This window comes from Oryx dammah, unplaced genomic scaffold (assembly GCF_014754425.2).
Source record: "Oryx dammah isolate SB20612 unplaced genomic scaffold, SCBI_Odam_1.1 HiC_scaffold_20, whole genome shotgun sequence".
Classification (NCBI taxonomy): domain Eukaryota; kingdom Metazoa; phylum Chordata; class Mammalia; order Artiodactyla; family Bovidae; genus Oryx; species Oryx dammah.
In genome coordinates this window covers 34,700,074-34,714,578 of record NW_024070204.1, presented here as the reverse complement: position 1 = coordinate 34,714,578, position 14,505 = coordinate 34,700,074, and the positions used below count along the sequence as shown (strand labels likewise).

At 37.7% G+C, this 14,505-nt stretch overlaps 1 protein-coding gene across 3 annotated transcripts in view; it reads right to left on the bottom strand.

Annotated features, from left to right (window-relative positions):
- Nucleotides 1–14,505, bottom strand: part of WDR70 (WD repeat domain 70) — a 273,577-nt gene that overhangs the window by 33,618 nt on the left and 225,454 nt on the right. For all 3 annotated transcript variants that reach the window (XM_040262355.1, XM_040262354.1, XM_040262356.1), the window contains 3 exons: nucleotides 13,570–13,669; nucleotides 10,132–10,216; nucleotides 7,899–8,037 (listed from right to left, as the gene is read on the bottom strand). In XM_040262355.1, the coding sequence (XP_040118289.1) occupies nucleotides 7,899–8,037; nucleotides 10,132–10,216; nucleotides 13,570–13,669 (324 nt within the window). The remainder of the gene's footprint in view (nucleotides 1–7,898; nucleotides 8,038–10,131; nucleotides 10,217–13,569; nucleotides 13,670–14,505) is intronic.

Here is a 14,505-nt window from a genome sequence, read left to right as displayed (position 1 = left end):
CAGATGCTGGGCTTCCCTAGTGGCTCAGCAAGTAAAGAATCCACCTGCAATGCAGGAGACGCAGGTTCAATCCCTGGGTTGGGAAGATCCCCTGGAGTAGGAAATGGCAACCCACTCCAGTATTCTTGCCTGGAAAATTCCAAGGACAGAGAGCCTGGTGGGCTACAGTCTGTCGCAAATAATCAGACGTGACTGAGCGACTAAACCACCACCACCACTAAGGTAGACATTAACAGTTAAACCACCATGAAATTGGTGATTTCTTTCCTTTCTACTCTCATATGCCTACAGATGAACACTCAGCTGCACTCTTTAAATCCTGAGAACTGCTGTGCTGGAACATCCATAATATAATACTGTTAGGAGCAACGAGAAGTAATTTAATCACACCTTACAGACAGCAGTCTGGTGTCCTGTACACTGTGAGGTAGACTTAGCAGGAGATTCCAGCTGAGTTCCAGTCACTGTTAAAAACTGAACTCTGGCTTGCATGCTGCCTCCTTCAGGAAATTTCAAGAAAGGGTTTAGTAAGTCAAATCACAAAAGTAGTAAAATCACAATATTGTTTTTCCATTCTAGCCCAATGGTATCTCTTTTCATCGCTAATTAAAGAAAATATTCTTACAGAAAGTGGCACTGACTGATCACTGTGCTTTACAGTCAAGCATTATCCTAGTTACCAGGCTGGAAGTTAGCTCAGGACCCGGGAAAAAGGCAGTACTGGAGAAAGAACCATGTAATTGCTGTGCTGGCAAACTGACACTGAAACTCCATCATCCTCTATTTACTCCCAGGTTCCCTATCAAATATTAATATACCTCAGAAGGCCAGGAAATACACAGTGCACACACACCCTTTTTTGTTCCCAGTGAGCAAATGCTCAATAAACCTAGGTTGAGTATACTGTCCTATCATTTGGCAATGGGAGAAGAGACACATTTTACTAAATACAAACATACTGATCAGGATCTGTCTAGAATTTACATTGTTTAATCTTCCCAAGAAAGTGAATTTCATTAAGCTGATATTGCTTTATTCAAAATAATACATAATTCAAAGCAACTGCTATTTCCTAGCCAACCAAGCAGCCTGACTGCTCTTTAATAACAATCAGATAATGGAAAAAGCTAGTTTAACTCAAAGCCCATTTTTTCCATTCCCTTGTGCTTCACATTAAAAAAGGTTTCACTGTATTTTCGAAAGCAGATAAATGCCAAATACAGTCTTTCTTTCATTCTCAGTTGGCATTTTCACTGCCTATAGCTCAAGTTCCCTCTGTGTACTATTTTCCTTAAGTTCCTGATTGGGCAAAGAGACCGCATGACTTGTCTATTTCTAGAAAACATTTAAAGAGGTGCAATTCGGCCCGAGCTGGGACTAGTAAGACAGATCATTAGTCTATTCCCAGTACAAACTGGAAGAATAGAGTTCTTCAGCTCCTTCAGAGACAAGCGTTCACAGGCACAGCTTCATTAATTAAGTTTGGAGTAAATTCCCAGACTAGCTATATCTGTATTCAAATATGAGAACAAAGACACATTCCAAAGCCAATTCTGAGGACTCCCTGGAATATCCATTCATTTGAATGGCCTTTCTGCTCTCCTTCACGTGTACAAATAACATGGGGTTAACTGCAGTGTGAAGAGTCAGCATGTCCCCTACACTTAATAAGATAAATAGCTAGATTCATGAAGGGCCTATTACTTCATGGCCCCATTATATCCATTTCTCTCTCTTCAATCTCTTTGGATTCAAGAAAACAATATTCTCTTCTAATAAGAACACAAAAACTTTAATATAAAATCAAAGTGGTAATCCTTTCATTTTATATGTTACATGTCATATTATATATTAACACATATAGCAATTTTTTGGACATCAAAATTTATTAATGTAAATGTCATGTTTGGTATAGTCTTTGGGTAATAAGATATGATACTTTCTCAGTGATCCCTTCTATACTGTTACACTACTTTTATAATCAGAACAACTCAAAATAAAAAAAAGCTAATCTGAGGTTTCCCTGGTGGCTCAGTGCTGAAGAATACGCCTGTCAATGCATGAGATAAGGGTTCGATCCTTGATCTGGAAAGATCCCACATGTCATGGAGCAACTAAGCCCATGTGCCATAACTACTGAGCCTGTGCTCTAAAGTCAGGGAGCTGCAACTCCTGGAGCTGGCACTCTAGAGTCTGTGCTCTGCAACAGGGGAAGCCACTGCAATGAGAAGTCCACGCACCCACTGCAACTAGAGAGCGGCCCCCGCTCCCCACTTGCCAGCAACAAAGATCCAGCAGAGCCAAAACTAAATAAATAATATTATATATAGAAAAGGCTAATCTGATATAGTCCTCATTGCAATGTATATAGGAAGGATATATGTACATATCAAGAACCAGATTTTACAAGGTGAAGAAAAATAATGTGAACTCAAGTTCTCTTCAGAACTTCACCTAAAGAAGGAAACACAGTTGGTATTTTTATGGAAATTTGTTTTCTTAAAGCAATCTCTTTTTTTTTTTTACACAATATGGACCTTACTTTCTTACGCAGCAGGCTATCTTCATAAGTCAGATAAATAGGTCTGAAATAAGAAACTTTCCCACCTTTTGGTAAATATATAAACTATTACTTAACCAGTCCATTCTGAAGGAGATCAGCCCTGGACATACTTTTAATAATAATCATGTATTTTGCAACCATGATAATTAAGGGGTAGAGAAAATAGACTGTAGATAGGTAGGCATTAAGTAAGTGTGTAGAATCCAAATTTCATCTCTCCAAGGAAAAGATTCCAGAGAACAAACAAGGGTAGAAAGAAACAGAACTCTACGATAAACCTTGTTCTTTGCCATCTGGTCTCTTCAATGATTAAAAAATGTTCCTAAAGATAATCAAATATTCTTCCAGTTCAGTTCAGTTCAGTCGCTCAGTCATGTCCGACTCCTTGCCACCCCATAAATCGCAGCACGCCAGGCCTCCCTGTCCATCACCAACTCCCGGAGTTTACTCAAACTCATGTCCATCGAGTCGGTGATGCCATCCAGCCATCTCATCCTCTGTCGTCCCTTTCTCCTCCTGCCCCCAATCCGTCCCAGCATCAGAGTCTTTTCCAATGAGTCAACTCTTTAAATAATCACAAATGAATTCTTGTCTTCCTTAAAAGACCTTTACTATAATCTTTCTTATACAGGTACTAGGATTCTCAATCAACTTTGAAATGCCTAAGGCAGTCTAGTTGAAAATGCCAAATCAAGTTTCTCTAACCTTCCCTTCTGTTCAGCAGGCAAATGCTAGCTCAGCTGTGCTAGATGCTATAGCTATGTTTTAAAAATATAGGTTTAGTTATTCTCTTTCTTCTCCTCACTTTGTTCGGTCAGCGTTGACAGACATTGAGGTTCCTCAAAAAATGACTTAGGCAAACAAACTAGAAGAAAAGTCAGGGTCAAGTTGGAAATTTCTTTTTTCCTCCTTACTTAAGGGAAGTAAGTATCTCGTAAATTACTGTCCAAAGTAACTGAGGAAAAGAGGCCCCATTTCAATAATGCCAGGTCAAACCAGCTTTATTTCACTATTTGGTTGAAAGAGTGTCAGTGGTAATATGCTAGCACAATTGCATACACCATGTCCCTTGATTTATTTATATGAGGGAAAAAGGAAATTCTATTAGTTATTCTGCAACAAAGTATAGTTTGATGAAAAATCACTAAGCTAACAATAGTTTAAAACCTATTTCAAAGCATTTCCCGAAATACTTGGAACTTTGAAAAGACTGAAAATTTCTTATGTTTCTTCTAAACGTAATTACTTAAAAAAAAAAAAAAAAAAAAGATAGGTCATCTCAAATTACATTTTGTCCATCCCTTTTCTCCAATGCTTTTCCCCCACATAAAATAGAGTAATGAACGCTGTTTATACAATATATAAAAACTCTAGGGTCCCCTCTTACACAAACACAAAAGGGAGCTTACAAACTTAAGATCAAATTATATTCTGGAATTTATCTTAAAAAAGAGGCTATGCACATTATTCAAATTACAAAGAATTAAATGATAAATGAGGATATGCATTTTTTTCAACTTGAAGAAACAAAATTAGACTACAAAGGAAACATCTAAAAATAATTTCAGCAGAACTGTAAAATGTCTACAAACAGCACAGAGTAAAATTAGTAAATATTAGACATTTGTCATCTGCTAGTTGAAGAGTTTTTAGATTCTCTACACTGAACAGAGAAAGAAAAATTTTCAAAAAATATGACAATGCAGTGTGTAACTAAAACATTTTTTAAAAATTTGTTTCAAAAATAAATATGGAAAATATAATTGTTATATTTTTAAAAGATATTTACTGTGAAGATTACAGGACAGTTTATAGTTATTAGGAAATTAATTATACAGACTAACATTCTCTAACTGAAAACAGTGTTTGGTTCCCTATATACGTTGTGAGCTTGGCATTCCAGTATATAACTATCTAGGGATTTATTTAGTTTTTAAAAAGACTGTGAGAAAATCATACTTCACTGAAGTAAATGGCTTTAGGACAGTCTAAATCATCCACTGCCTGTGCCAGGTCAAAAAAGCAAACAACTAAATGCTGATGTTAAGAATATGAGATGCTGTCTTCTATCTAAATTAAAACTCAATAGAGTAATAAGTACCTTATTTTACCAGTGTGTGGCATTTCCAAAGAAATGACAATTTTGGTGTTTTTGTTCCTTAATAGTTACATTGACATTTCTTATAACAGGGATTTGAGAACCAGGTTTTTATTTATTTTATTACATTAATTTTTATTGTAATATAGTTGCCTTACAATGTTATGTTAGTTTCTGCTGTACAGCAAAGTGAATCAGCTATCTGTATACATAAATACTGTCTTTTTTGGATTGCCTTCCAATTTCAGTCACCACAGAGCACCGAGTAGAGTTAGAGCTATATAGCAGGTTGTTATTAGTTATCTATTTTATACATGGTAGTGTTACATGTCAATCTCAATTTCCCAATTCATTCCACCCGCTCAACATCATGGTATCCATACCTGGTTTTTAATGACAAAAATACAATTAAATAAAAGAGGTGGGTTTTGGTCCCTCTAGCACAGTGTCCAGCCTCTCTATCCATCCCAAAGAACGAATTTATCTTCTTACATTCCAAGAAGATGTAAAACTTGAGAAAAAAGATCAAAGGGGCAGTTTAAAATCCCTTTAGCAGACCATTATACAATATAAACAGAAAACAATGCTGTCTGATGTTAACAACCAAAAAAAAAAAAAAAAAAACACCCAGACAAATCCTAAATCAATAATTTAAAAGCCCACTTTAATGTGTACGGTGTTGTCCCTATTTGAAGCTCTCTCTTCATCCATCTATTAAAATGGATCTCACAATCTGTTATCTGACTTTCTGAAGATAATTCAATATATGGTAAATTCTATTTCCTTAATGAACTCATGCTTCTGTTTGTTTCTTTTTACTTGCTCATCCCTGAAATGCTCTGGTTTCCCAGGGCGCATCTCCTCTAAACTTTATGCCCTTTTCTGCGATCAAACTAATCAGCCACCAACGTTTCAACTGTGAACCATAAATACTTCTCCCCCAAACTGTGCTTTTTTTCTTCTAAAGCACCAAAGTTATCTACTCATCTGTCAACTGAACATCTCCACCCAGATATCCTAAAGGTGCTTTAAATTCAACATACCACCGACAGACTCAGTGTCTTTCTTCTAAAACCTTTTTTTTTTAAATCATAGGGGACACTGATTGACCCAGTCTCCTAAATTACTATAAATAAATACTATATCTTGGAAATCTCACTTTCACACTTTAATAAAAATTAACTTCTAAAGCCTGGTTCTGAATGTGTTATTCCTTTGTTTAAAAAAAAAAAAAAAAAGAAGCCATAAGATAAAGTCACTTTCTTATCATGGTATACAAGGTCAGTTTACCTTTCCATCTCCAGATACTTCTCTCCTGCCTTACTCCGCAAAGACACACCCATGGTCTACAACATGCGTTACTCGCACTTCCCAAGTATACATTCATTCATTCAATAAACAAGCGCCATCTATGTGCTAGGCACTGTTCTAAGCACTGGGGTTTTGCAGTGAACAAAACAGATGAAGTTTCTGCCCTCATGGGCTTACATCTTGGTGAAAGCAGACAGACAAGAATCAAATATATAATAGGTGAAGTGGTGGCCACTGGTACGGAGAAAACGATGTAGCTAGAAAAGCAATTCAGAGCAACACAACAAACAGCATGATCTGTAAACTTAAGACATCCATCCACGTGTCTCTAAAAGTACAATCATACTTCTATATCCCTTAATTTATTTACATTTACATTTTATTTAAAAAATATAACCCCATGAATAATATTGACAGGCACAGTCATCGAGAGCCATTAAAAAAATAAACATCTTATTTCTGGAGTGACCAATGATAATAATTTCATATTTTGAGATTAAAGTTTAAGACTTAATTAAATTAAGACTTAATTTAAGTCCAGGTTCGATGTATGAGACAAGGCGCTCAGGGCCGGTACACTGGGACGACCCTGAGGGATGAGATGGGGAGGGAGGTGGGAAGGGGGTTCAGGATGGGGGACACATGTACACCCATGGCTGATTCATGTCAATGTATGGCAAAAACCACTACAACATTGTAAAGTAATTAGCCTCCAATTAAAATAAATAAATAAAAGCTTTTTTAAAAAGAGTGTTTTTCTTTGATTCCAGTGTTTCAGTTGCCTTCAGGATATACCCCAACAAAGTATTATTTGTGCTGGCATATTTCAAATTATGACATGAGATTAGAATCTATAAATCTTAGGCACTCATCTAGAATTAGTCTCATTGTCAGTTCAATGGCTCTAACTAACTACACCATGGCTTCAAATTTAGGGCCTACAATTTAAGACTCCATAGTAATACTAGAATATTAGAGACAGGAATTTTTTGCTGGTGATTTAAAAACAGTGGTCCGATGGTCTGAATCATGTAAGTACATGGTATGTCTCAATTGTTTACAAAGAGCTGAAACAACTGGAGAAACCTATAGAAGAGCAATGCTTAAGACAGGATATTACAAAAAGGATCTGATAGTGAGCCAAAGAAAATCTGCACAGACATTAATTGGCCTGTTTTGTACTCAAAAAACAACAATGATTTGCCTTCCCATCTAAATAATAATACATACTTTAAAAGACTTTAAAGGAGCTCAGATTTTCTTCTGGGAATCTTCACTATTACTGTATTACATACGGCTCCAGTCTCTAGATATCAATGAATGAATGAATGCCTGCATGCTCACATGGTGGTGTTTTACTACTTACATACATATGTAAAGAAAACTTAAGGGGGTGGGGATTTGGTAGTTAAATCTGAAATGCTTTAAACTTCCAATAATGAAACAGAAATTAAACTCAGTAGAAGCCACATTACCTCAATGACAACTCTGACAAGCAAAATTCTGACAAAGATTTCAAATAATGATATGCTTCATCACATTCTGAGGGTGTAACTTTTCACTCTGTCCATAATCCCTGAATCCTTATAAACACACACACTGTGGGACGCTTCTTTCTGTATGCTACATGATGATCTGCCTCTCCTCTCCTGAAACTGGTTGGTAGAGAGGGTAAGCATCCCAGGCCCAGCTGAAATTCTGACTATGGTGTGTGCCCACAGGAAATACTGGGTCAGGAGGGGGTAAAGTGTAGGTAAGCCACTCTGCAATGTACTTACTAATAATTCCTGTATTGGAGAAAAAAAAGCAGCTACCACTGCACTGGAAGGGCAAGAGCTTATGTTCTATTTCAAAACCAGAACCAAAGATGGCTAGGAGGCAAGCTTCACTTTCTTCTCAAGGCTGGGAGGAAAAGAAAGTACATACCGCATCTGTGATGTCTATTTCATACACCCTTTGGAAAGTCCTGCGCTCGAAGAAAACAAGTTTGCCGCTGCCACATCCTCTTTGAACAGATGTCCCAGTGACTATGAGTTTATCATCTGGACTGAAACAGCAGTCAGTCCTACAGACAAGAGTTTATAAGGTTAGGCTTATGACCCCACAACAAAGCAGCAGTAATGAGTGAGTTAAATAAAACATAAACAACATCACTGTAATAAGAGACAACTCTTATACAGGGTTTATAATACATCAGGCATTTACATTAATTTCCCCATTTTACTGATGAGGAAACTGAGGCGGAAAGAAGTGAAATGAATCTTGTCCAAGATCACAAAAGTAAGTGGTGCTGCTGGGGTTCGATTAGTCTGACTCCAGAATCTGTGCTCTAATTTCTAAATATTATAATATCTTTTACTGTAAACAGAGTGTGGGAAAAAACTCAGTATTGACATTGATCCTGTGTATACACAAATAGTGTATGACTAATGTCTAAGTGGTAGTGATTTTGACCAGTTTGAGAACTATTTTCATTAGCACTACCTCTCAGATAATTTGAGTTTTGTCAAGTCAAGCACCGAGCAATGAGAAGCAGCTTGCACCGCTGGAACCTAACTGATGGCTATGATTCAACAGCTCTTGAGGATGAGAGGTCCAGCCATCTGACTGTGAATAACCTAAGACATGAGCCAAAGACATTATGTAGTTAGCATTACTTGTGGCAGGCACTAGGCTCAAAACATTCATATTGGCTATAAATTCACATTTGTTTGTCCATCTGTTTGTTTTAACAGATAAACACCATGGGCCACAGGCCATGTTGGAGTTAGTGCTCTGATATTATACAGCTTCCTCCATTTGCTGCTTCCATTACCATTGTGCTCTCCTTGCTGGTCATCATTTAATACAGATGTGAAATTTTATTTCAACCAAAATAGAAAATTTTGCTTAGGCACCAACTGTGGGACTTAGAGATCAAACCCCAACCTCAGCTGCTTGCAGAAAAATCTTTAAAACTTCAGTTATCAACTTAGCAGAATGGAGATTATAGTGTTCACCTACCCAGAGCAAGACAGTCTGAATAAGTGAAGGTTACCAAATTATTGATTGGAATGAAGATAAGAAAAACTGAGGACATAATATAAAAGGTTCAGTAACTATGAAAAATTGCTTTCATGGTTGTTGTTGATCAGTCACTAAAGTCATGTCTGGTTGTTTGAGATCCCATGGCCTGCAGCACACTAGGCTTCCCTGTCCTTCACTATCTCCCAGAGTTTGCTCAGACTCATGTCCATCAAGTCGGTGATGCTATCCAACCATCTTGTCCTCTGTCACCCACTTCTCCTCTTGACCTCAATCTTTTCCAGCATCAGGGTCTTTTCCAACGAATCAGCTCTTCACATCAGGTGGCCAAAATATTGGAGCTTCATCTTCAGCATCAGTCTTTCTAATGAATATTCAGGGTTGACTTCCTTTAGGTTTTACTGGCTTGATTTCCTTGCAGTCCAGGGGACTCTCAAGAGTCTTCTCCAGCACCACAGTTCAAAAGCATCAATTCTTTGGTGCTCAGCCTTCTTTATGGTCCAACTCTTACATCCATATATGACTACTGGAAAAACCACAGCTTTGACTAGATGGACCTTTGTCAGCAAACTGATATCTCTGCTTTTTAATATGCTGTCTAGGTCTGTCATAGTTTTTCTTCCAAGGAGCAAGCAATTTTTAATTTCATGGCTGCAGTCATTGTCTGCAGTGATTTTGGAGCCCAAGAAAATAAAATCTGTGACTATTTCCACTTTCCCCCCATCTATTTGCCATGAAGTGATGGGACCAGATGCCATGATTTTAGTTTTTTGAATGTTTAATGGTATGAGGATTCAAATTTTAAAATAAAGACAGGCCTACTCTGTCATTTATACACTATCAAAAGAACAATCCTTGAAAATGTTTTTACTATCTCAAGACCCTATGTGTGCACACAATGTATATATTCACACACACAAACACATGAACATACATCATTTCAACTTCAAAAATAAAATCTTATATTCTGAAGAACGTACAAAATGAAAGGAAAAATAAAATGCATCTTTCAAAAACCTATTTCAATCACTCTCTAGTCCCTTTTCTAGATGATCTAAGACATGTACTATAAATTAACATGAAGTTACTTTACAATTCTCTGGTGCTTATGAAATATTAAAAATATGCTACTTACATTGGGAACATTGTGGGAAGACCCGAGGCAGAAAAGAGTGGCTTATTAAACTGTCGGATGTCCCATAATTTTAATGTATCATCACCTGATAGAGGAATGAGAAAAAAAAAAAAGGGCAGAAAATAAATTTTGGGAAAAAAAAAAAAAAAGAACCAGTTCCATGTTTAGAATTTGCTAAACTTAGTATATAACTTTAAGAATAGGACGGGTGAGAGGAGGTGGGGGAGGAAGGGAGAGAAGGAGAGAGAAAGGGAAGAGGCAGGAGGGAAGGAAGAAGGAAGCGGATGCACATAACATGTTTTACTGTTTAACTGGGGAGCCTGAGAACAGTACAAAGGTACAGGAAAATGAACTAGCCTCCTAGAAGTTACTTTCCAGATTGATGTAGCATCTGTAGGCTAGGAGGAACCCTGGAGAATCTCTAAAGAGTGAGTGTCTGCAGAGCAGATGGTAGTTTCCCTGTGGTGTATTTGTGCAAAACTTGATTTCTTAAGAAGATATTAATTTAACAACCATCAGGACTGAAAATAGTGCAATTCACAACAGATTCTTTTTCCCACTTGTGTGTGGGTGAAAATATCCATTAACATTAATGAGGGTGAGCCACGTGATTCCATTCCCTGCAGGGTAACTCAATTTGTGCCTCTCATTCCTCACCTTGCTGGGGAGTACAGCTTTTCCAAGCCATTTAAAGTATAATGAATATTCTTTAAAGAATCACTTTTGAAATATTTCTATAAGGCTACTAACTAATTCCTATCCATAATGAAAGCCAGAACTCTTATAAGTAATACCTTTGCTGTTTTTGCTCCCCAGTGTCCAAAGCTGAGACCTGCCTCAATCCCTGCGGTCCAATAAGGAATTAGTATCAGATGCAAGTGAGGTGAGTGGAGAGCTCAATAAAAATCCCCATTCTCTCTCCTGCGACTCTGCCTCCAAAATCCAACTTTTGGCAGGTGCACTAATCCACAACTGGCTGGATTAGAGACCTGCTTATACTGGAAGAACTTGGTAACATCCATGTTTTTGCTTTCAGCCTTTTTAAAAAAAGGTTACCCATCCTCACAATCCTCAAACAAAAAGAAAACATTAATCTGTATTAAACAGTTTAGCTAGCCTGGCAGGTTCTGGAGCTAGCAGGAGCACCTCACAACACCATGGGGACTTTGCTGAACAGAGAAATGTCCATCTGGCATATCCTATACATCCAGGAAAGAAAATGATGGACTACAGCAGACGTGTTCTGCTGATGACATGTTACCCAATGGCTAGTATAGGATGGAAGGGGAAAGGAAAAATTATCACTAAAATGTCTTTGACTGAAATGGAATTAATCTCATACTTCTAAGGCAGTAATAGCCAACTGGGTAGGACTGACCTATTTCAAACGCTACAGGAAGAATTTTTAAAGTATGCTCCTCTCTTATTCCCCTTGTTTCTCCCCACTCTACCCAGGAGATTTGGATGTACCACTCTAGAGTTGTAAGAATGAGTGACTGTGAGAATTTTCAAGTAGTGCACTTACCATTTTAAAAGCCCTCCTGGAGATTCAGATATACTCTTGGGCTAAAAATCACTGCATATAAGTAAAGAGTATAGTGTGTGCATATGTGCTAAGTTACCTGAGTCATGTCCGACTCTTTGTGACCCTATGGACCATAGTCCCCCAGGCTTCCTATCCATGGGATTTTCTAGGCAAGAATACTGGAATGGGTTGCCATGCCATCCTCCAGGGGATCTTCCTGGCCCAGGGATCGAACCCACGTCACTTACGACTCCTACACTGGCAGGTGGGTTTTTTACCACTAATGCCACCTGGGAAACCCACAAATACAGTATACAGTATTAAGTAAGAGTCATCTGAGGACTCAGAGATCCTACTGTACAGCACTGGGAACTCTGCTGAATGTTATATGCCCACCTGGATGGGAGGGGAGTTTGGGGGAGAATAGATACATGTCCATGTATGGTTGAGTCCCTTTGTTATCCACCTGAAACTATTACAACATTGCTAATCGGTTATATTCCAACACAAAATAAAAAGTTTTTTAAAACAAAACAAAAAATAGGTTAGAACTGCCGAGCCAAAAAATATATTTTTATGCATATCCATTTTGCCATGTATACCATAAATAGAAAATACATGTACATGTGCTCTGATTTTTAAAATTACGTGACGGTAAAATATATAAGGCTTCCTGGGAAGAAAGAATTGGAATGGATTCCCCAAGGGTAAAAGAACACGGACCAGTTAAACTAAGGGGAAAGCCATGCTACTTCTGTCTTCCTCACTTTCACTAAACCCTATCAGTTCGGTTCAGTCGCTCAGTCATGTCCAAACCTTTGCGACCCCATGGACAGCAGCACGCCAGGCCTCCCTGTCCATCACCAACTCCCAGAGTTTACTCAAACTCATGTCCATTGAGTCGGCGATGCCATCCAACCATCTCATCCTCTGTCGCCCCCTTCTCCTCCCGCCTTCAATCTTTCCCAGCACCAGGGTCTTTTCTTCTTTCAGGAAAGGAACTCCGTTGTGATGTCCACAGTTTATACCAAGCACCTAGCATAATGCTTAGCTCAGAGTGGTTACTCAACATACAGTAGTTAAGTGAAAATGAATGATGTGAATAAACTATGTGAGAGAATAAATATAACATTGCTAGATTCATTTGGTCTGTGGAATAAAGACTGAATCCTTTATGTGACATTTAAGGCCATCTATAACATGGCTCCAACCTCCTGAAGCCTGATTCTTTCCTCTCCCCAAAAATAGGCCTATTAGAAGATTCTCAGGCACACCCCACACTTCCCCCAATGCTTTGTTCATAAGCTACCCTTACTCTTCTCTTATTTCCTTGTATACCACTTATTCATTTGAGAAAGATTTAGCAAAAAGTTAGAAACAACCTACACTCAACCATGTGAGTGTGGATAAGTCAACTTGTCAATACAATACGATCACAGAGGATTACATAACTATTTTAAAAATAACATCCAGATATACAACTTTTTATTAACTAAACTGAGTTAGTGTTTAAACTGAAAAAAAAAAAAAAATCAATGGTCGGCAAATAGAAGAGTTTGAAATACCAGACCCAGAACTATAAAATAATATAGAAAGAAGACAGAATATCATCTACAAAATTCCATAATGTAGAAGCAGAGGTCATCCTCAGAGGTTCCAAACACTGATGAAATTTGGAGGTAAAATTGAAACTGGGGCAAAAAAGTACATATTTTCTAAATTTTACTTGGTAATTTCCAATAAAATAATATTGCCATACTGAAAATGCATTGTAATGAAAAAAACTAGACTGGCAAAGGCCATTAACAAAAGCATAGCTAGCTTTACTAAGTGCTATTAGTGTGATATTTGTTAGCGCTAAATATGATCATTTTACATATAGAAACACATCAAGAAGAAAGCTTTTAACCTACCTCCACGAGAAGCAAGGACAGTACCATCATAGGAAAAAGTCACGCAAGAAGTATCTGTGCCTGGGTCATGAGCTTGTTTATAGTGGAATTTTGGATGAACCTGTTTGAAAAGACAAGTAAAGTGCTAACTTCTCATCTGAATCCCAATCAGAACAGTTTTATGGCAAGAATATTTTATTTTATCATCCAGAAAATGATACACAACAGCTATAATTTCACCTGAATATAGTTTTTTTTTTAATTCTGGAAAAATTCAAAGGGCTTTTAAAACATCCATTTGCTTTAATAAGAGAAAGGAAGAGACAAGGTTAAAGTTCTAGTAGGAGGTATTTTTCAGACTGCCTCAGCAAGCTCTGAGCAACACAAGATTAGCCCCACACTTGGTTCTTCTTCTTATACTTATAAAGTTTTAGGGACCACTTCCTATAGTTGACTCTTCCCTGGTGGTTCAGACGGTAAAGCGTCTGTCTACAATGTGAGAGACCTGGGTTCGATCCCTGGGTTGGGAAGACTCCCTGGAGAAGGAAATGGCAACCCACTCCAGTCCTCTTGCCTTGAAAACCCCATGGACGGAGGAGCTTGGTGCAGGCTACTGTCCATGGGGTTGCAAAGAGTCGGGCACGACTGAACGACTTCACTTCACTTCCTATAGTTATCTGAATGAATAAATATAAATAAAAATCACTAATGAATATATTATTAACACAAAAATATCATCGCCTTCCTAGTATATGTCAGACACTGTGCACGTGGCTGTAAGTCTTGAACCATCTTTAGTGCACACGTAGGATAAGGTTGTTGATAATGACGACAGCTAACCTTACTCAATGCTTACTATATCCTAGGTACTATATCCTTCGCTATCTTTTGCCTATGGTGTTCTCAATTACTCTGCAAGATTACCTGCATTTTACAGATTAGAAAACTAAGCACAGA